The 23,133-nt window shown below is 35.1% G+C and overlaps 1 protein-coding gene across 1 annotated transcript in view; it reads left to right on the top strand.

The window, feature by feature from the left end:
- Positions 1–14,071: 14,071 nt before the first annotated feature.
- Positions 14,072–23,133, top strand: part of LOC103508571 (orexin receptor type 2-like) — a 60,863-nt gene continuing 51,801 nt past the window's right edge. The window contains exon 1 of the mRNA XM_008473127.3: positions 14,072–14,626. Within this exon, the coding sequence (XP_008471349.3) occupies positions 14,153–14,626 (474 nt within the window). The 5' untranslated portion in view covers positions 14,072–14,152. The remainder of the gene's footprint in view (positions 14,627–23,133) is intronic.

Below are 23,133 nucleotides of genomic sequence, written 5' to 3'. Positions count from 1 at the left end.
AGAACAATAGAAGAGTTGCAAAAATCAAAATCAAAGAAAAGCTTGTTGAAGTAAATCGAAGGAACAATTGAAGAAAACAAAGGAATAACAGAAGAAGAATCACCTACACCCCCAAGAAGTTTTTGTAAGCTTTGGGGGTGAGCTAACCTTTGTAATTTTTGTTTTGTTAAAAATAAAGTTATTTTCGTTCAGTTCAGTTCAGTTCCTTCTCAGTCTCTATCGTCTTCTTTGAGTCCGGTTTATCCTTCTTTTCTTTATATGTAGTTTTTCCTTTTTACTTTTCCTTATCCTATAGGAAGGAAAGTAATGTAATCGGGTCAAAATTTCGATGGTCAGATTTTAGTGACGAAACACGTTTTGAGGTCCCTAGAGCCTAAATCCAAAGTTTCAGCCATTGGTCCGTGTGTGTGTGTGTGTGTGTGTCTGTCTGTAAACGAAATATCTCGAGAACGGTAAGAGCTAGAGACTTGAAATTTGGTATGTAGATGTCATATGTGACAAGGATGCGACACGAAACTTTTGGTTAAGACCGGTGTAACGCTTGGCGGCATTTTACTGCTTTTTGGCGGTTTTCGGTGTAATTTAACAATATCTCGGGAACGGTATAAGCTAGAGACTTGAAATTTGGTATGTAGTTCACAAATGTGACAAGGATGCAACACAAAACGTTTGGTTGAGATGGTTGCTGCGCTTGGCGGTATTTTGACCGCTTTTGGACAGATTTCGACCGTTTTTCGGCGGTTTTTAGCTATAGCGACAAAACGGTTAGACATATTTTAAAAGTTATGGTAAAAGAACACTCAAGCATCATTCAATAGGATAAGGAAAGTCGTGTGATGTTCACACCAGATTTTTGGCTTTATGGACAAAATTCGCACCACCATTTTCGTGTTCCTGGTAAAAAGACCTTTAATTTGATATATAGGTCGACAGGTTTGGACAAGTCCTTCTATGGGGATAGACAGAGTGACAGACAGACGACACTGAAGCGAATACAATAGCCCGTCCACTATACCTTTTTTATTACTATCGTAATAATAAAGGAAGGACGGGCTAAAAAGGGAAGAAGGAGAGTTACAAAGCTGATCATCACAGGACGGGTCACGTAGAGGCATTAATTAAATTTATTTATACTTTCACGACTCAAACTTTGTGAATTGTTCTTGCCTTTCGGTACGAATTTTTCTCGATATAAATTTCTCTACAGAAATATAATAGGTGGGAATACTAATAAATCATCCGAAAGATGTTTCGTCCGTTGCTGGTTTGTCCTTCTACGGGATTTTCCCGTAGAAGGACACACCAGAATTTTATCCACGAAATAGTAAGCAAAGACTTATTTGGCTGAATATTGCCTATAGGTTGCATATTATGTACATTACGGATAATGATAACAAGATGTTCATATCCGCAAATAAGTCCTCATGCCAATCTTAGATCTACTTATGTCAAACTGCAGATTGTGTCCTTCTACGGGATTTTCCCTGAACGTGTTTTACATTATTAAAACATAGTGACTGTGCTCAGAATTTTATCCACGAAATATTAAGCAAAGACTTATTTGGCTGAATATTTCCTATCTATAGGTTGCATACATACATTACGGATAATGATAACAAGATGTTCATATCCGCAAATAAGTCCTCATGCCAATCTTAGATCTACTTATGTCAAACTGCAGATTGGAAAAAAAAGTCAATATACTCGATACGGGTACATATTACGAGTTTATTTATAAAGACTATTGCTACTCTATAAAGCTTTTATTTACAGATCATTCAAATGACAATCTTGAATAGTATTTTCCTTTCCAGATTCGAAGTTGATGACGTCAATATAGGTACTAGATACGGGTACATATATTAAGAGTTTATTTATAAAGAGTATTGCTACTCTATAAAGCTTTTATTTACAGATCATTCAAATGACAATCTTGAATAGTATTTTCCTTTCCAGATTCGAAGTTGATGACAAAAACAGTTTTCCGTTTCCGAAGGAAAACGTCAGTAAAAAATAATTAAGGATTTGGAAATTAAAACTGAGAGGGAAGAAGAAAATGAAATATTACATTTCATCCTTGGGCAATTAATCAATATTTTTTTTAGAGATATAGGTATATCTGAATGTCTTAATGCCCCTATTTTGTCTTTGTTTCTATGGCCTTATTTCAGGGTCCAGAATTAAGACTCTAGGGCAGCATCTTGCGATGTATGTACGTGACTTAGAACTGAACTTTTGCGGAGTGAACACCCCTTGGGCAATTAATCAATATTTTTTTTTATAGAGATATAGGTATATCTGAATGTCTTAATGCCCCTATTTTGTCTTTGTTTATTTCAGGGTCCAGAATTAAGACTCTAGGGCAGCATCTTGCGATGTATGTACGTGACTTAGAACTGAACTTTTGCGGAGTGAACACGATTGACCCCGTTTTCAATATTAGTTTTGGTCTCAGAGATGTGCTCAGTGAGAGAATGAAATAATTATAAACCATGCTCGTAGATACAATTTGTATCTTCGACAATTAATTACATAAACAGTTGCTAAAGGCTGTTACATGGTTGTTACAGTATATCAATGTATAATTGGATGACTACAAAACATGTTTGTGGGAAGAATAATTTAGGTAGATAAATCGCAGGAATACTATGCAACTAATAAACACTGGTGAAGTGTAAAAAAAAATTGTGCTGTTTTAATAACCCACAACTATTCTTTTAAGCATCACACCACCTCGGTCGAAATAAGAGCAACTTAAGAACTCGTATAACCGCCTATCGATTATGATGGTATTTATAGATACTCCTACCTTAAATTACCTAAATTTTCATTACATCATCACTCAAAGCTCACTCCAATTCCAAAATTACCACCGTTTAGTACCTACTTACCAACATAAGTACCAATTAGACTAAAATCTATTTATAACAACCTTCTCCTTATGCTCAAAAAGACAGCACCTATTACCTATAGATACCTATTACCTTTAGAAAACAATAAACATTATTATCATCATCATTATTATTATTATTATTATTATTACATATTAACTCCTACATAATATGTGCATACTAAGTCCCTCTTTCACTTTCAAACAATTAGAGCCCGTCTTAAGGCAAAGGGCTTAGTACAAAGAGGATTGAAAGTGCACTCATACCTCATGCAGTTTAAGCAGGTTGGTACTTTATGCGATTGGTAAACTTGAGCTTCACAAAGTAATGTTTGTTCTTAGGCTTCCATTAGTTCAAGTGGAATAAGGCCTGCCTATGGCAAAGGGCTTAGTACAAAGAGGATTGAACTGAAAGTCCTCATGCAGTTCAAGCTGTTTGGTACTTTATGCGATTGGTAAACTTGAGCTTCACAAAGTAATGTTTGTTCTTAGGCTTCCATTAGTTCAAGTGGAATAAGGCCTGCCGCTCATTGGTAGCGTAGACGCGCGATGTTGCCTGAAAATATATATACCTATGTAATGTAAATGTAAATGCAATTTCTTTGTGTTATTATGTCACAACTTTGGTGCTCACTGCAGCATTGTAGGATTTTTCCCAATAAGTATCTCAATAATCCTAACAACCAATGTTTACCTACCATGCTGACACCGGTCGCTATGCGCATTTACATGTCATAGCTACTCATTTTCCTCACGAGGCTGAGTGGGCCCCACAACAGCCAGTCACGGGATCAATCATTTGCATGATACAAATTTCTTGAGCCCGCCGGGAATCGAACCCGGGTCTCCCGCGTGCAAGGCGAGCGCAGTGACCACTACGCCATGGGAGCTGAAATCATATTAGATGCTCTTATGGCTTCGAAGGGTTTTGCCGAGGTCTCGATTAACGCTCAGATTGTCTGACCGGCCTCTCAGACAGGCGGAACGTGCGTGGTGGGAAAAACTTGAGACCCAGGTCTCTCAGACCGTGTGACAGATCTATATAGGTCTCAAGCTCCGCCACACACGTTCAGACTTCGTCAGACGGTCTGTGCGAGAATGGTTGGCATAAGTCAGCATAAAGTAAACCCGTAAGTTATATTAATAGAGGAAAAAGTCTCCAAAACCCACCTGACTTCCTACCCCCATACAACTAGCGTTTTATGTAATCCCTGCACCAATTAATTAAAATATTAATCCATACTAATTGTAGAGTCGCACTTTCTCCTCGTTTCGAATGCCTTCTGTATCGCTTCGGTTGAGAAATTTACAGGGAAAGCCTATTAAATGTCGTCTGTCTGAGATGGCCTCGTTTCGAATGCCTTCTGTATCGCTTCGGTTGAGAAATTTACAGGGAAAGCCTATTAAATGTCGTCTGTCTGAGATGGGAGTATATTGTTCAAGAAATTTGAATATCGTAGCATAAGGCGGCTCGCTCACAGGTCGCAATTGGTCGCAAAAAAACGTTTTCTCAAATAAACTGACTATTGTAAAAGTGAGTCTACACTGCTGTCGACCAAAGTCTAGAACCCATGAAGTAAGATGAAATGCTTTTGGAGGAATAAGAAAAATCTTGGACTTAGTAAAAACTTATGGACAAACTTTTTTTCCAGTCGACCGTCGATTAACGGTTGATCAACTATGTGTGGACGCAGATGGAAAACTATCTTGATGTTATAGAAATATAGATCTTATCTATACATCTTATCTATAACATCAAGAAATATATTAGCTTAATTTAAAAGAAAAAACAGAATAGAAAAAAGAAATAATCATTACAAGAAGATGAAGAACAATAAGAAGACTTAAGGGAGAAGAAAAAGAAGAAGAAGAAGAAGAAGAAGAAGAAGAAGAAGAAGAAGAAGAAGAAGAAGAAGAAGAAACTTTTAGGAAAGTTGTTTTGTTTATATTGAAGTACCTACTAAAAACAAATCTTACATTAATTACTCGAATATTTTTAAAAGCCCTTGATTTAATTTCTTCCCTTTTAAGTGTAAAGATTTTCTGCATAATTCAAGTTACTTATTATTTTTAAGAAAAATTCTAGAAAGAAATACATCCTGTGATTTATTCGTCGTTGGTGTTTTTGCTAGTTTGAAATTTTAGTCAAGCACCAACAAGGGGAAATTTGATGAAAGTATCTACTCGAGAAATAAGATAAGAATAGATAGGGTGCTAGATAAAATAGAGTACTTTAACAAGGCTAAGGGGAGAGTAAGCTTCCCTTTAATTACGCTTTGGAGTGATTTAATTACTTAATTTGACATCTTTCGATTTATTGAGGCTTCCCCATTCTCAGGGAATTCATAAAAAAAAAAAAAAAAAAAAAAAAAATTTAAAAAAAATATTTGAAATGCAAAGCAGAATAGAACGCGATTTGTGTCCCTCTAACTGTGCACTATATTTTTTTAAAAATCCTTTCAAAAAATTATGTTAATTAGAGCTGTATGTAAAATAAGACGAATTTTTTCCTACTTTTGAGGAAAATTTTGGCTCTTAACTCATTTAGGTAGGACTGCCAACATCCAACTTTTGAAACAAAGAGAAAGTTGCCTGTAAAAAATGGAAATCCAAAAACAGACACACTATTAATCTGAGTACAAAGAATTACCATACTATCGAAGAATTACCATTTCATCTACAGACAGTCGGAGCACAAGGTTCAGATTTTCAGAATGAAATTACAAAATGCAAACTTTTGTGACAGTATCATAGCAGTGAAATGTAATCAGCACAATTTATTCAGCACTGAAAATTTATGCAGCGTCCAGCATTTTTTTAAGTCACAAAGATAGTGACAACTTTGATGTATATAGTTCAGTCTGTCGAATATTGTTAAAAGGATTTTTATTTTTCAGCAGTAAAAAGAAGAAGGAAAGGGAGTGGGGGACGTAACATGATAAGGTCCACACGACATTGGACCCAAACTGTGAGACGAAACTTTCTTCTCTACCTAATAAGAAGATGGAGATGTAAACTTTAGACAGATAAGCACGGGGAGCAGTCTAATGTAAATGCAATGTAAACAGGAGAATAAATTTCTTGCTATATGCATACAGGAGATTTTTGCTCCCAGTTCCACCGAGGTAGTGGAAGCATTGTTATCACATTTTCCCCTCCGACGCGACGTCAAAATCAAAATTTCCACTTCTTTGCATTTCAGAACTGTCTGAACAGCTTTGAGTCGGTGTCTGTTTCTGTCACAAAATTAACACCGTAAATTTTCACGCCGATTTTAATGACATTTTCAAGTTTCATTGTGTAATTTCATTATTTCATTCCCTTAATACTCCCTACAGGAACCAATAAAAAATGGGATGAATGAATTATTCGATCTTAAGCTTTGTCCACACATACCTAGTCGAGGTCCGTCGATCGATGTCGACTGAAACCATCCCCACTGCCTCGAAAACATAGATTCACCTCGTCGATCGAAGGCCGTTTAGATCGTTGAATGTCAAAGATTTACTATGTCCTTTGAAATTCTTACCTGATGCGATAAACCTTGAAAACCTTGTCCACTTCGAAATAAATCAGAATATTTGGGGACAGATTTATGATAAACATCTCTATACACGTATGTGCGAGTATAATTCAATTAATTATTATTTGCATAAAACACTCGCCGCTATCGATTTGGACCCAAACTGTGAGACGAAACTTTCTTCTCTACCTAATAAGAAGATGGAGACGTAAACTTTAGACAGATAAGCACGGGGAGCAGACTAATGTAAATGCAATGTAAACAGGAGAATAAATTTCTTGCTAGATATGCATACAGGAGATTTTTGCTCCCAGTTCCACCGAGGTAGTGGAAGCATTGTTATCACATTTTCCCCTCCGACGCGACGTCAAAATCAAAATTTCCACTTCTTTGCATTTCAGAACTGTCTGAACAGCTTTGAGTCGGTGTCTGTTTCTGTCACAAAATTAACACCGTAAATTTTCACGCCGATTTTAATGACATTTTCAAGTTTCATTGTGTAATTTCATTATTTCATTCCCTTAATACTCCCTACAGGAACCAATTTCTTTGCATTTCAGAACTGTCTGAACAGCTTTGAGTCGGTGTCTGTTTCTGTCACAAAATTAACACCGTAAATTTTCACGCCGATTTCAATGACATTTTCAAGTTTCATTGTGTAATTTCATTATTTCATTCCCTTAATACTCCCTACAGGAACCTATAAAAAAATGGGATGAATGAATTATTCGATCTTAAGCTTTGTCCACACATACCTAGTCGAGGTCCGTCGATCGATGTCGACTGAAACCATCCCCACTGCCTCGAAAACATAGATTCACCTCGTCGATCGAAGGCCATTTAGATCGTTGAATGTCAAAGATTTACTATGTCCTTTGAATGTCTTGCGATTTACTATGTCCTTTGAATGTCCTGATGCGATAAACCTTGAAAACCTTGTTCACTTCGAAATAAATCAGAATATTTGGGGACAGATTTATGATAAACATCTCTGTACACGTATGTGCGAGTATAATTCAATTAATTATTATTTGCATAAAACACTTGCCGCTATCGATAGTGTGTAGTGGAAACATTTCGACACTTGAATAATATAAATAATAAATATGTCGATGGGTACTTGAATATTACAAGCAATAAATTCGAGACTTTCCGACAGGGTCAGATGCAGAGATAAAGTTTTATCTTCTTTGCCCAAATATAATCAATTTTTTGACCTAGTGTGAACGGTTTGGGATTTGTTGATATTATTGGCGTGCTGTTTTAATAACCCACAACTATTCTTTTAAGCATCACACCACCTCGGTCGAAATAAGAGCAACTTAAGAACTCGTATAACCGAAAGGGCGAGAGCATAAAATAATGCTATCACTGGACAATCTGGACATGGGCCGAAAATAACAGAGTTGCTTTCCAATTTAGGTAGGTACGCCCTTTCGTACTCGTCAATCCTGAGTGAGATGAATATGACTTATAATTATTAGAGTAACTTTTTTCCTCCTTATTAGGTAAGTTAACCTTACTCTAAAGTCTAATTCGATTACATCCTATTACTCTATCAACCTCACTCTTTACCTTATTACCCTAAATATATTTTACTTTTGCTTCCAGTCTTCAGACTCTTGAGTTTCCTTTCCCAACAGAAGGAAACCAGAGTGAAGCAGAAAGAATAAAGAACAATAATTTCTCTCGATTCACCAAACTTTTTACTTCATCTTCTTTTTCTCCAAGAAAAATTTCCCACTCAAAAACAAAACTTTGAAGAAGCATTTCTTGAACGTGTTTCCTGATTTGATAAAATGTTGGTCTTATAAAAGTTTAATGCATAAATACGATTGATTAACCTCGCACGGTAACACGGTCGTGACTGGTCGAATAGGGACAACTTTGTTTCAGAATGTTAACTTTTGGTCAGAATGTTTGTCCGTGGGGGGGAAGATGAGGTAGATAAAAAGAGGAAGGACGGGGGAACCGGGATGAGAGAGGGAGGAGGAGGGAAAAATAGCTGACGGCGATACTACCTAAAGTTCTCAGAAAGGCAAACATTTTTCATTTTTTCAATAATGATTTCCTTTTTTCTCCATTTCTTCCTTGTTTTTTTTCCCTTCCTTGTTTTTTGAATCGCCAAACCAGTAGCGAATTTTTGGATTTTCATGAGAGAAACAAATTTTCTTCTTTTCAAACACTACACAACTAATTGGACTTTTTTTTTTCATTTCTTTTAATGTGGTAGTTTCGCTACAAAGAAATTTTGAAGAATATAAATTTACAGGTATTCTGAAACTCAACAGTTGGTGAAGGATGGCAAAATTTTGAATGTTAGAATTCCCACATCAAACTCTTTATTCGCCACTACATAATAAATTAGATTACGTACATTATGGTATTTGCGCTTTCACTTCGTACAGTAATATAAAAAGTATTTTTTGTGTGTTAAATCTACCTTTTTTAAAAAACATTTAATAGCTTTTTTCTCACTTTAAATTTATTAAAAATTCAAATTCCTTTGTTAAACAATTTTCACGATGCGTAATTTTCCTCAAATGAATCTTATTTCAGACGGATTTAAATAAATGTTGCTTGTTACGAGGAAGAATTTGAACAAATTAGGGTCTTATTAGAATTTTGTTCCAGATTTTCATGTTTTTTTACTTATTTTACTCGTCGCGTCGTTTACATTGCTCACCTACATCAAACATTGTCCTAGTTCTATTAGATTGATGATTCGGTCTTTTGACATTAAACAGTTCTTCTCTTAACGCCCGTTCATCTTGTTTATTTCCTCCTTGACTTTATTTTGGCTCTTAACTCATTTAGGTAGGACTGCCAACATCCAACTTTTGAAACAAAGAGAAAGTTGCCTGTAAAAAATGGAAATCCAAAAACAGACACACTATTAATCTGAGTACAAAGAATTACCATACTATCGAAGAATTACCATTTCATCTACAGACAGTCGGAGCACAAGGTTCAGATTTTCAGAATGAAATTACAAAATGCAAACTTTTGTGACAGTATCATAGCAGTGAAATGTAATCAGCACAATTTATTCAGCACTGAAAATTTATGCAGCGTCCAGCATTTTTTTAAGTCACAAAGATAGTGACAACTTTGATGTATATAGTTCAGTCTGTCGAATATTGTTAAAAGGATTTTTATTTTTCAGCAGTAAAAAGAAGAAGGAAAGGGAGTGGGGGACGTAACATGATAAGGTCCACACGACATTGGACCCAAACTGTGAGACGAAACTTTCTTCTCTACCTAATAAGAAGATGGAGATGTAAACTTTAGACAGATAAGCACGGGGAGCAGTCTAATGTAAATGCAATGTAAACAGGAGAATAAATTTCTTGCTATATGCATACAGGAGATTTTTGCTCCCAGTTCCACCGAGGTAGTGGAAGCATTGTTATCACATTTTCCCCTCCGACGCGACGTCAAAATCAAAATTTCCACTTCTTTGCATAGTAAGCAAGTATGAGAGGATTTTCAGACGGCATTCCGTGAGTTCGCATTGCCAAAAGTTGTACGACTACGCTTCCAATTTGCGGCAGACCTAATTGCATCCTCTAATTAATGGACTGGAATTACAGTTCACCCAAAACATTATTATTACCATAATTATCAGTAATACATCAGCTTATTACCTCACTAAAAATCAAAACCCAACAATCTCTCCCACTCTGAATATTCTCCTTGTTCCTCTCTCGCACATATTTCCCAAGAAAAATTTCCCACTCAAAAACAAAACTTTGAAGAAGCATTTCTTGAACGTGTTTCCTGATTTGATAAAATGTTGGTCTTATAAAACTTTAATGCATAAATACGATTGATTAACCTCGCACGGTAACACGGTCGTGACTGGTCGAATAGGGACAACTTTGGTTCAGAATGTTAACTTTTGGTCAAAATGTTAACTTTTGGTCAAAATGTTAACTTTTGATCAGAATGTTAACTTTTGGTCAGAATGTTAACTTTTGGTCAAAATGTTAACTTTTGGTCAGAATGTTTGTCCGTGGGGGAAAATTTGGTCAGAATGTTTTCCGTGGGGGGGGGGAAATGAGGTAGATAAAAAGAGGAAGGACCGGGGAACCGGGATGAGAGAGGGAGGAGGAGGGAAAAATAGCTGACGGCGATATTACCTAAAGTTCTCAGGAGGTCTGCATCAAAAGCATGTTGTGCACTTTCCTAATATCGATAATATCTACCTTTTGGCATAATACCTATTCATAGTCAATAACATAAATAAGAAACATTATTACCTAATAAAATTGTTTTTAATAATCGTAAGAATATTTAAAATTAAAAGTAGCCTACTGCTGGAGTAAAGGGACTTTTCAGTCCTATGCGAGCAGTATAAATAAGCACTATTATTATTATATTTGCAGCTCTCAAATTTAAATTGTTCATCACAAATTTGAACTGTAGAGACAACGGACGAAAAATCGCATTAGATGCTCCTGTGGCTTCGAAGGGTTTTGCCGAGGTCTCGATTAACTCTCAGATTGTCTGACCGGCCTCTCAGATAGTCTGAACGTGCGTGGTGGGAAAAACTTGAGACCCAGGTCTCTCAGACCGTGTGACAGATCTAGGTCTCAAGCTCCGCCACACTGTCCGTCAGATGGTCTGAGCGAGAATGGTTGGCATAAGTCAGCATAAAGTAAACCCGTAAGTTATTTTAATAGAGGAAAAAGTCTCCAAAACCCACCTGACTTCCTACCCCATACAAGTAGCGTTTTATGTAATCCCTGCACCAATTAATTAAAATATTAATCCATACTAATTGTAGAGTCGTACTTTCTTCTCGTTTCGAATGCCTTCTGTATCGCTTCGGTTGAGAAATTTGCAGGGAAAGCCTATTAAATGTCGTCTGTCTGAGATGGGAGTATATTGTTTAAGAAATTTGAATATCGTAGCATAAGGCGGCTCGCTCACAGGTCGCAATTGATTCTTAAAAGAAAACGTTTTCTCAAATGAACTGGCTATTGTAAAAGTGAGTCTACACTGCTGTCGACCAAAGTCTAGAACCCATGAAAGTAAGATGAAATGCTTTTGGAGGAATAAGAAAAATCTTGGACTTAGTAAAAACTTGCAGACAAACTTTTTTTCCAGTCGACCGTCGATTGACGGTTGATCAACTATGTGAAGTGAGTCTACACTGCTGTCGACCAAAGTCTAGAACCCATGAAAGTAAGATGAAATGCTTTTGGAGGAATAAGAAAAATCTTGGACTTGGTAAAAACTTATAGACATTTTTTTTTTCCAGTCGACCGTCGATCGACGGTTGATCAACTATGTGTGGACGCAGATGGAAAACTATCTTGATGTTATAGATCTTATCTATACATCTTATCTATAACATCAAGACAGTTTATAGATAAGAAAAAGGTACAATAAAATTCCCTGGGAGTCACACATCTCGTGAAGCTCTTTTCTAATAGCCAATTTATTCAAGAACCCATCTCTTTGACATCGATCAAAACCCGTGTGTGAAACGTCTCCGTTTGCGTTTTCATTAGAATTCAGGAGAAAAGACTCTTTAATCTCGAGCTGTGAACTCTCTTTTCATTGCCAAGGTAGGTACTTGTTAGAGTCTGGATCTTACTGAAAAGATTGAGGGTGTAATGTTAAGTTTCGAAGAAAAGGAACTCAGTAAATAAAGTACACAGAAGCACAAAGAGAGAGAGAGAGAGAAAGAAAGGAAGGGAGCGAGAGAAAAGGAGAAAAAGAGAGAACATAAATTCATGATAACGAGAGAAAATAGAGCAAAAAACATGGAAATTACGTCGAGGAAAATAAGTAAATAGAAAACATATTGCACAAAATATCTATACATTAGATATTATACTTACACAATAAATATGGTGGATCTTACTGAAAAGATTGAGGGTGTAATGTTAAGTTTCGAAGAAAAGGAACTCAGTAAATAAAGTACACAGAAGCACAAAGAGAGGAAGGGAGCGAGAGAAAAGGAGAAAAAGAGAGAACATAAATTCATGATAACGAGAGAAAATGGAGCAAAAAACATGGAAATTACGTCGAGGAAAATAAGTAAATAGAAAACATATTGCAGAAATATCTATACATTATTATAGATATTATACTTACATAAATATAAACAAATAAGTTAAAAAAGCGACAAGGGCTTTAAATTAAAGAACATTTTGATGACAATAAATAAATGGGTTGGGTTACTTTGTGTCGATTCCATTTTTCCAAATACCTTTAGATCCCTGACTTAAGAAGGGAAACGAAAGAGGTGGAGGAGAAGAAGAAGAAGGGAACGAAGAAGGATAAGAAGAATGGGTTGGGTTACTTTGTGTCGATTCCATTTTTCCAAATACCTTTAGATCCCTGACTTAAGAAGGGAAACGAAAGAGGTGGAGGAGAATAAGAAGAAGGGAACGAAGAAGAAGAAGAAGGATACGAAGAGGAAGAAAAACTTATGCATCTAATCAAACACACGTCTAATCTCAATTGGGCCAAGAACAAGCCCGCATGTCAGTTGGACTTGGTAATCTGATGAAGTAAAGAAGACGAACATCAAACTTTTCCAACTTTTCCCCAAGAACAATAAACAAACCTCATACTCGGGCTACAATACATCAGTTTTGCTTGTAAGGTTTGTTTTGTAAGGAAAGTTCATTTCAGTAATGAGTACCCTGGTAGATTAGATAAGCATGTTTTCTCCTTTATGGAGGTTTTTTCCCTCGGGAATCTCATTACTTGAACGCACACATTTGGGTTTCAAACAACATATTGTAAGGAGGAAGAAGAAAAGTTTTAAATAGCCCCCTCGTGTGGTATGGTTAGGTGAAAGTGTCGACAAAAAACAAAGGAGAAACGTGCAATAAGTCTTGGAGTCTAGCATTTTTCTGTGTAGTGAAGCTGGTGACATCGCCACTAAATTTAATATAGGTAATTAAATGTTCAATGCAATGTTTCATTTGCAGTTGGACTGACATCTCTACTAATTTTAATCCAATTTATTGTTGCTGGTCAATGTTTCTTTGAAGTGATTCTGACATCTCCACTAATTTTCATGTAATTTATTGTGACTGATAATAATTACTTCTTTCCAGTAAAAATGACATCTCCACTACTGATAATATAAAATATGTGTTATAAATAAGATTTCCAATCCATGAAATGTCATCAATGTTAAAACAGAATAATACCTATTCGTACATAATATTGTTACTTGTGGATACCTCGTTATTTTATTCCATTACCTCTTTCAAAACTCTATATTTATAACAGGATAAATAATATTATTGTATTTTGATTGTGCTATTCCTAACTCTATTTCATTTGTTCATTCGTTTCTTTGGATTTCCTATCTAATTTCCGTCATGACTTTTTTGTTGCTTTTTTGTAAACAAAATTTCTTTTATTCTAAAATATCTGATGCACTAGATACTAAAACTAGCCCATGAGAGCTCTCGAAACTTGGGAAACTAATGTGATCTTTCTTCCTTTTCTTCTTGTTTCAGACGATATGAAATGAAGCCAGAAAGGATTTCTCAGCCAATAAAATCGTTTCCAGGTGTATAAAATAGCGTTTGACACAAGGATTAGAAAATGACAAAATGAATAACAAAAGCAAACTAGCCAACCTCGTGATCTCACTGTTACTGTTTCAGACGATATGAAATGAAGCCAGAAAGGATTTCTCAGCCAATAAAATCGTTTCCAGGTGTATAAAATAGCGTTTGACACAAGGTTTAGAAAATGACAAAATGAATAACAAAAGCAAACTAGCCAACCTCGTGATCTCACTGTTATTGATCAACTTTACCACCGAGACCGATTCCAACCATACCATGAATGTGACCAACTCAACGGGAATATTCGAAGGAAACAGCACTGAGAATGACACAGATGCTTGTATGCAAATAAAGAACATGACTTGTGAGGAGTACGAGGACTATATTGATGAAATTATCGAGTATGTCAAACCAACTTCATCCGAGTGGGTGCTTATAGCGTTACAATCCATCGTGTTTGTAGTCGGACTAATAGGAAACGCCCTAGTGTGTATTGCCGTCTATCGGAACAAATCAATGAGGACGGTGACCAATTATTATATTGTGAACTTGGCCGTCGCGGATTTCCTAGTCATTTTGATTTGTCTTCCACCGACCGTTGTCTGGGATGTCACGGAGACTTGGTTCATGGGATTGGTCCTGTGTAGAGTTGTGTTGTATTCACAGGTAATCTTCATTATGTATCTTGATTATTATAATACCATGATAAAGTTGACAAATAGGAAACAGGTATTTTGAGTTGTGTTGTATTCACAGGTAATCTTCATTATGTATCTTGATTATTATAATACCATGATAAAGTTGACAAATAGGAAACAGGTATTTATATCATAGGAAAGGTCGGTCGGTCGTCCAATTCGCCTGATAATATCCCTATTTTACCCCTTTCTTATTGGGACTTTATGCCATATTTCGATCGTCTCAGAGTCTAAATACATACATAAAAAAACCATCGGTACATTTTTATGTAAGGAGGAATCTTTCCTCACAACTGGCATATCCTTATATCCAAAATCATCTTATTACATGAGCAAGAAGCAAGGCAGAAAAAGTGCCTCCATTCCAACACAGTGTTACAGAACTACCTAGCGGTACATTTTTATGTAAGGAGGAATCTTTCCTCACAACTGGCATATCCTTATATCCAAAATCATCTTATTACATGAGCAAGAAGCAATGCAGAAAAAGTGCCTCCATTCCAACACAGTGTTACAGAAGTCCTAAATATTTCTGAAAACGTCATATCTAGAGAACGTTACACTACGGAACAGATAAAAACAAACCCCCAAATGACTTCCTGATGTAGTTCGCATTTAGATTAGATAAGCATGTTTTCTCCTTTATGGAGGTTTTTTCCCTCGGGAATCTCATTACTTGAACGCACACATTTGGGTTTCAAACATTCAAACAACATATTGTAAGGAGGAAGAAGAAATGTTTTAAATAGCCCCCTCGTGTGGTATGGTTAGGTGAAAGTGTCGACAAAAAACAAAGGAGAAACGTGGAATAAGTCTTGGAGTCTAGCATTTTTCTGTGTAGTGAAGCTGGTGGCATCGCCACTAAATTTAATATAATTAAATGTTCAATGCAATGTTTCATTTGCAGTTGGACTGACATCTCCACTAATTTTAATCCAATTTATTGTTGCTGGTCAATGTTTCTTTGAAGTGATTCTGATATCTCCACTAATTTTCATGTAATTTATTGTGACTGATAATAATTTATTACTTCTTTCCAGTAAAAATGACATCTCCACTACTGATAATATAAAATATGTGTTATAAATAAGATTTCCAATCCATGAAATGCCATCAATGTTAAAACAGAATAATACCTATTCGTACATAATATTGTTACTTGTGGATACCTCCTTACTTTATTCCATTACCTCTTTCAAAACTCTATATTTATAACAGGATAAATATTATTGTATTTTGATGTGCTATTCCTAACTCTATTTCATTTGTTCATTCGTTTCTTTGGATTTCCTATCTAATTTCCGTCATGACTTGAAAACGTCATATCTAGAGAACGTTACACTACGGAACAGATAAAAACAAACCCCCAAATGACTTCCTGATGTAGTTCGCATTTTGATAAACTATATCGGGGGAAATGTGTGTGTAATGTGTAGAAGAGATACCCGTGATTACATTTTATTTTATATAAAAAGAAAGTATTTTATATAAAACGAATGTATTTCATATAAAAGTTCGGAAGAAGAGCGTGGTGGGATATTGGATGGAGTTTTCCATGTTGTCCCGAATTTATATTGATACAAAACATACGATGTTTTTACCTTTGTATAGAAGAGCGTGGTGGGATATTGGATGGAGTTTTCCATGTTGTCCCGAATTTATATTGATACAAAACATACGATGTTTTTACCTTTGTATCTTGTGGAAGTTTGAGGAAGTACAAAAGATTTTCTAGTTGAAATACTTGCAGAAGAAAACCGGGCTTGCAATCCAAAAGAGGTGAAAACTTATGTGAAAGGAATCTGACATAATATGACCTAATAAGAATCGTATATTTTATAATAGACAAAAATCAAAGGACAGCTTTTCTAAAACAATTCTTCAGGATGAAATTCCGAACAATTCTTCAGGATAAGTAGATACCTCCTTACCTACCTACATCAGGGATTAGAGTGCAGGATAATCTGCTGCTCCCAGAATTTAAATATGAAGGAAATTACAGGAAGTGAATTCTCTGAATTCATGCATATAGCGGTTTTTGCGAAAATGTTAAGTGCTTAAGCAACAATGTCACAGGAACCATTTTACACAGGATGAAATTCCGAACAATTCTTCAGGATAAGTAGATACCTCCTTACCTACCTACATCAGGGATTAGAGTGCAGGATAATCTGCTGTTCCCAGAATTTAAATATGAAGGAAATTACAGGAAGCGAATTCTCTGAATTCATGCATATAGCGGTTTTTGCGATAATGTTAAGTGCTTAAGCAACAATGTCACACGAACCATTTTACTGCTTTCTTCAAACTCAAAACAGTTCTGCTGCAACCTCGAAAAGTTGAGCTTGAAATTGCGAAAACTGCAGCGTTCGCAAACTCACCTTTGAACTATTTGCCTTTCAATGCAAATGGAGAGGAATGGGGAAACATGGAGTAGAGGGATAGTGTTTAAAATAATGAGGCATGTCCGGATAACAGAGAGAAAGTTGAGCTTGAAATTGCGAAAACTGCAGCGTTCGCAAACTCACCTTTGAACTATTTGCCTTTCAATGCAAATGGAGAGGAATGGGAAAACATGGAGTAGAGGGATAGTCTTTAAAATAATGAGGCATGTCCGGATAACAGAGAATGCCTTTCAATGCAAATGGAGAGGAATGGGAAAACATGGAGTAGAGGGATAGTCTTTAAAATAATGAGGCATGTCCGGATAACAGAGAGGAAGGGTGTGGAGGAATGAAAGGAACAGCATGGGATTTGTTTTTGCGAACATAATAAATTAAACACGATGGAGTGAGGATATAGAGTAAAGAGCAAATTAGAGATTGGAAGTAGAGAAATGAATGGAGAGAGGTGTAGAGAAGAGAAAGTAAATAAAGTCGAAAAGAAAGACAAAGTGAAAAGGTGACATATTAAATGGGTAATCCAAGTTTTAATTTCAAGTTTCAAGAAGTTCATAATAAATTAAACACGATGGAGTGAGGATATAGAGTAAAGAGCAAATTAGAGATTGGAAGTAGAGAAATGAATGGAGAGAGGTGTAGGGAAGAGAAAGTAAATAAAGTCGAAAAGAAAGACAAAGTGAAAAGGTGACATATTAAATGGTTAATCCAAGTTTTAATTTCAAGTTTCAAGAAGTTCTTTTTTTTTCTCTTTTTTTACCCCCGTTTTCTTTGGCTGTATTCTTCATTTTATCACCCAGGTGTAGCACGTACATACACAGTTTGTAATGAAATAATAATTCAGTTTTCATTATGAATTTCAATTTCTTTTATTCTTCTTCTTCCTCTTATTCTATAGAAACAAATTACTTTTTAAATGCGTTTCAAACTGAACTTTTTTTCATCCATTCATTTTTTGTTTCGTCATTGTCAAAGGAAATGATGGTTTTCGTCCATGTTGTGGTTTGTTTGACTTTGGTACTCGCATTTGACGAATAGCTGATAGCTGTTTCTTTTGATCTCCGATAGATAGAAAGGAGGAAGGTTTGTCATAAGTAATAGAACGTTTCACTTTTCAAGGGTTACTAAACTTCAAATTAATGGTTCCTCAATAAATATTGAAAAAAATCAGCCAGTTATCAGGGTGGATAAAATCCAAGGTTCAAATGTTTTAAAAAAAAAAAAAAAAGGTATACTAAACTTCAAATTAATGGTTCCTCAATAAATATTGAAAAAAAATCAGCCAGTTATCAGGGTGGATAAAAACCAAGGTTCAAATGTTTTATTAATAAAGTCTACTTATATACTTGTGTGTTGTTTAAAATAAAAAAAAAAATAATAATAATAAAAAAAAAATCATCAATGTGTTGAAACAATATTGAACAATACTCGTATGGCCTACAAGAAGGGGAATCATCTTCGAGATTTTAGAATACGTCTCCGTTTAAAAACAAATAAGACAACGCCAAGGGAACAAAAACCTAATTAATCTCTTGAAAAAACATTAACTGAAGTTGAGGAGGACTAAGCAGCCTCACGTCGGGCTTTGTGATTAATGGATCTAAAAAAAAAAACATGGAACATAATTAACAAAATTTTATTAAAAAATTTCCCCCAAAAAAACAATGCAGCTTTCGGAATTCATTTTCATAATAAATTAAGTGCACACAAATTCCATTTAGCTGTTTGTTTTTGGAGGAGATAAAAATGATGTGTACTCGTACCTACTTTCGCTCAAGCTCAATGTTCACAATATTAATTTACGACTATCTGTGGACGTGAAAGGAAATTGTGGTCACATAAATGTCAACTTTTTGTTTCATTACCGAGGTTCCAGAGTTAGGATTTCATTTCTATTGTTTACTGTTGTCACTTGTCATGCGGCCCGCCAACTCTCTACCTTGGTCTCTTGCGGCCCTCGGGTGCCCTAAGGTTGGACAACCCTGGTATAGGTACTTGTCTGGTTCTAATATAAAATAATATAAATACATGGTGGGTAATCAACTCTTGTGTGATTTGACCACATGAATAATGATATAAAGACCACATAAAGTAATAAAGTAAAATTCATATAGATGGAGTTCATAATTAAATAGTGTGGTTTAAAACTCGTATTTTCATGCATATTATTTATTAGTATAGGTACTTGTCTGGTTCTAATATAAAATAATATAAATACATGGTGGGTAATTAACTCTTGTGTGATTTGACCACATGAATAATGATATAAAGACCACATAAAGTAATAAAGTAAAATTCATATACATAGATGGAGTTCATAATTAAATAGTGTGGTAGGATTTTAACTGATGTTTTCCTGTACAGAGCTACCTAGGTATTTGTTTCAACAATAGGTACATCTACCGAATGATAGTAATGTGAAATGTTCTTTCAGGTTAATTCTGGACCGTAATATTATGTAACTAGAAATTAGAAACTAAATTGCCTAACAAAAACAGAGAATTGATTGCTGTTTAGAAGTTGAAAGGAAGAATTTACACAAGTTATTTTAAAGGAAATGTTTTGAATTGAAGTTACAAGCTTGTCAGCAGGTTACAACTTCAATGCACAGGGGAATTTTGCACAGTTTTCAAACTTTATTTTTTTCTTTTTTGACCTCTTCACTTTGACTTGCTTCTGAAGTTTGGTAAGCACTAGATTAAAGGATCCTGAACCCGCAAAGTAGAATGAAAATAATCAAGACTCGAAAATATGCTGCAAATCTCTTTGTGCAAGCTGAAAACTGCAGCAAACTCTTCACTTTGACTTGCTTCTGAAGTTTGGTAAGCACTAGATTAAAGGATCCTGAACCCGCAAAGTAGAATGAAAATAATCAAGACTAGAAAATATGCTGCAAATCTCTTTGTGCAAGCTGAAAACTGCAGCAAATTTTTTTGCAGTTCAACCCTGAACTTAGCCCTTCAGATGTTGTTAATTAAAGTTTTAAAGCGCTCTTTTAACGTTTCATTATTTTGAAATTTACACCTCTTCTGGTGTTTCAAAGAGGGAATGCTTCAAAAGATGTTGCAATTTTAACAATATTTCGTTTCCTATGTTAAAGATATTGGTTAGATCATTTCAACGGATAATCTTTCAACACAAATTTCAAAATAACAAACAAACGTTGGAAAATAAAGTTCTACTTCTGAAGTTGGGGTCGCTTTGAAAATTTCAAACATTTTCATTTACTTTTCTGTCTTCGACTCTTGTATAGTGTTCCTTAATCCTTTTGTAAGAAATGACCACAAGCCTCTCTCCTTTCAGTTATTCAAACTTGTCTCCTTATAAAAGTAGATAGAAAAGAGGAACAACCGAGGAGACTAAAACCAAGAAGAGAAAGAAGAATAAGAAAAAGCCTCTCTCCTTTCAGTTATTCAAACTTGTCTCCTTATAAAAGTAGATAGAAAAGAGGAACAACCGAGGAGACTAAAACCAAGAAGAGGAAGAAGAGGAAGAAGAAGAAGAAGAAGAAAAAAGGAAATTAATAGAATTAAAATATAGAGGTCAAGTATTCATAAAAAAACTACAATGCCACAAGCCTCTCTCCTTTCAGTTATTCAAACTTGTCTCCTTATAAAAGTAGATAGAAAAGAGGAACAACCGAGGAGACTAAAACCAAGAGGAGGAGGAGGAAGAAGAAGAAGAAGAAGAAGAAGAAGAAGAAGAAGAAAAAAGGAAATTAATAGAATTAAAATATAGAGGTCAAGTATTCATAAAAAAAACTACAATGCCAAATTGGGCTTCCTAAGTACCTAAGTTGTAGTGAATGTTCATTTGCTTTCCAAGTCAAGATTTAATGCAGACGTAAATAGGTACTCGTAAAAAACCATTATGGTGGTTGGCTACAATGGTAAAGGGACTTTTAAGTCTCATTGGGGCAGTATAAACACAAGATATAAGTAATTCCAAGTTTTCTATGAGCTCGGGTATTAAATAAAACCTTCACGAGTTGTGATTTACATAGAAAAGTATTGGGAGGAGTCTACAAAAACTAGTATATCTTTGTGAATAATTGAGATTTCAACATAATTTATTCTGAGACTGAGTTTTTACAATACATAAGTACCTATTTCACGTAAAAAAGTCATGTAAAAAAAAGAAAAGAAGAAGAAGAAGAAGAAGAAAAAAGGAAATTAATAGAATTAAAATATAGAGGTCAAGTATTCATAAAAAAACTACAATGCCAAAATTGGGCTTCCTAAGTTGTAGTGAATGTTCATTTGCTTTCCAAGTCAAGATTTAATGCAGACGTAAATACTCGTAAAAAACTATTATGGTGGTTGGCTACAATAGTAAAGGGACTTTTAAGTCTCATTGGGGCAGTATAATAAACACAAGATATAGGTAATTCCAAGTTTTCTATGAACTCGGGTATTAAATAAAACCTTCACGAGTTGTGATTTACATAGAAAAGTATTGGGAGGATTCTACAAAAACTAGTATATCTTTGTGAATAATTGAGATAACAACATAATTCTTTCTGGGACTGAGTTTTTACAATACGTAAGTACCTATTTCACGTAAAAAAGTCATGTAAAAAAAAGGCCTCACCAGAGGCCTTTCTTTAATAAAAAGCTTTCAATTAGCTCAACAGATCGTGGCAATGAGTAGAAGCAGAATTGTTAAAAACAGATTAATATCTCAATATTTCCAGAAGAATGCACATTCATCAGAATAAAATTAAGGGTTCTACAATTTCCACCGAAAATGAATTTTTTAGTAATCGCTGTAAAATGAAATGGGGATTTTTTTAATTTTCAAATATGAATAAAACTTCTCCTAAACGTAAAACAAAGTTTGTAGGCTTACAAGTTAAATGGACTGTTGGAAACCGTAAAATGACATCTCCACTAATATTACAAAGAGAATGGCTTTTTAATACTTCATTTTATTTTATTTTCATTATGCTGGAAAAAACTGGAATTGCCTTTACATCTCTGGTTAAAAACGATTTACTATGTGATGGTTCTGCTCACATTTTAGGATTACATTTTAAGTGTAAATAAAACCTGTTCCCCGTCCTTTTAATTACGTAAGACGTAATACGAGTATATGTATAGGTACCTTCCTTTCTGTTTCGATACATGTACATTTGTTTTGGATTTGACAGATGGCAAATATTCAAATGTGACGTGTCCTTGAAATACTTTGAATTTCAACAGAAAATATCTTGAACTTCCAAAAGCAACGAAAACTGCATAATATTTCTTTGCCGTCAGCGATGCGAAGTTTTCTGTGAAACATGAACACTGTCTCCATGTAAAATATGTAAATTCCAAATACATAATTATTATGTGCTCTAAAAAGTTTGTTGCGTAACATGTTACAGCGTATTAAAACATGTTGACACACAATACGTAGAACCTAATTATAAGTTATAACGAGGTAGATTTAGTGCGGGTTTTCATGGAATACAGAATGTTTATTTACTATTTTTCGTTATATAGAATCAAGCGTTTTTAATATGCATTAAATCGTGTCGTTTCCCCAAGAAATAGCTACTTATAAGTCTGCTTTTAAGTAGGAAAAAATAACAAAATACATCTCTACCCCAGTTGAAAATTATCGGGATTTCAATTTACTTGAAGGACAATTTCACCATTATTAGAATTTACAAGTCATACCAAAGAGCTTTTATTCCCCTTTTGGGTACCTTTATCTACTTGATAACTGAAGCGTTTCCCGACTATCAAAAATTGGAAAAATACTGTAGAAAGCGATTGTGAGCTTTATGATGCTTTTAGTACCTTTCAAGTGGTTTTAGTACCTCTCAAGTATTTAAAAACTTAAAAGGGCGGAAATTTTGAGCCAAATTCCCTTTAGAGATGAACTGTTCATTAAGCTAACCTGATCTGAAGAAGGAAGTATTTTCTGGAACTTTTTTTCTGCTCAGTTCAAGTATTCCGGCTTAAAGAAAATCATGGACTGTTCTAGAACGTCTTAGAATATGGTATTAGGAGATTTATCTGAGGGCCGTATTTGGGGGGAGGGGGGGGGGGAGAGGAGGCCCTCCCCCCCCCGAAAAAATCCTGGATAA

The sequence above is a fragment of the Diaphorina citri genome, unplaced genomic scaffold (assembly GCF_000475195.1).
Source record: "Diaphorina citri unplaced genomic scaffold, Diaci psyllid genome assembly version 1.1 scaffold410, whole genome shotgun sequence".
Lineage (NCBI taxonomy): Eukaryota > Metazoa > Arthropoda > Insecta > Hemiptera > Psyllidae > Diaphorina > Diaphorina citri.
This window is presented reverse-complemented; position numbering and strand designations above follow the sequence as displayed.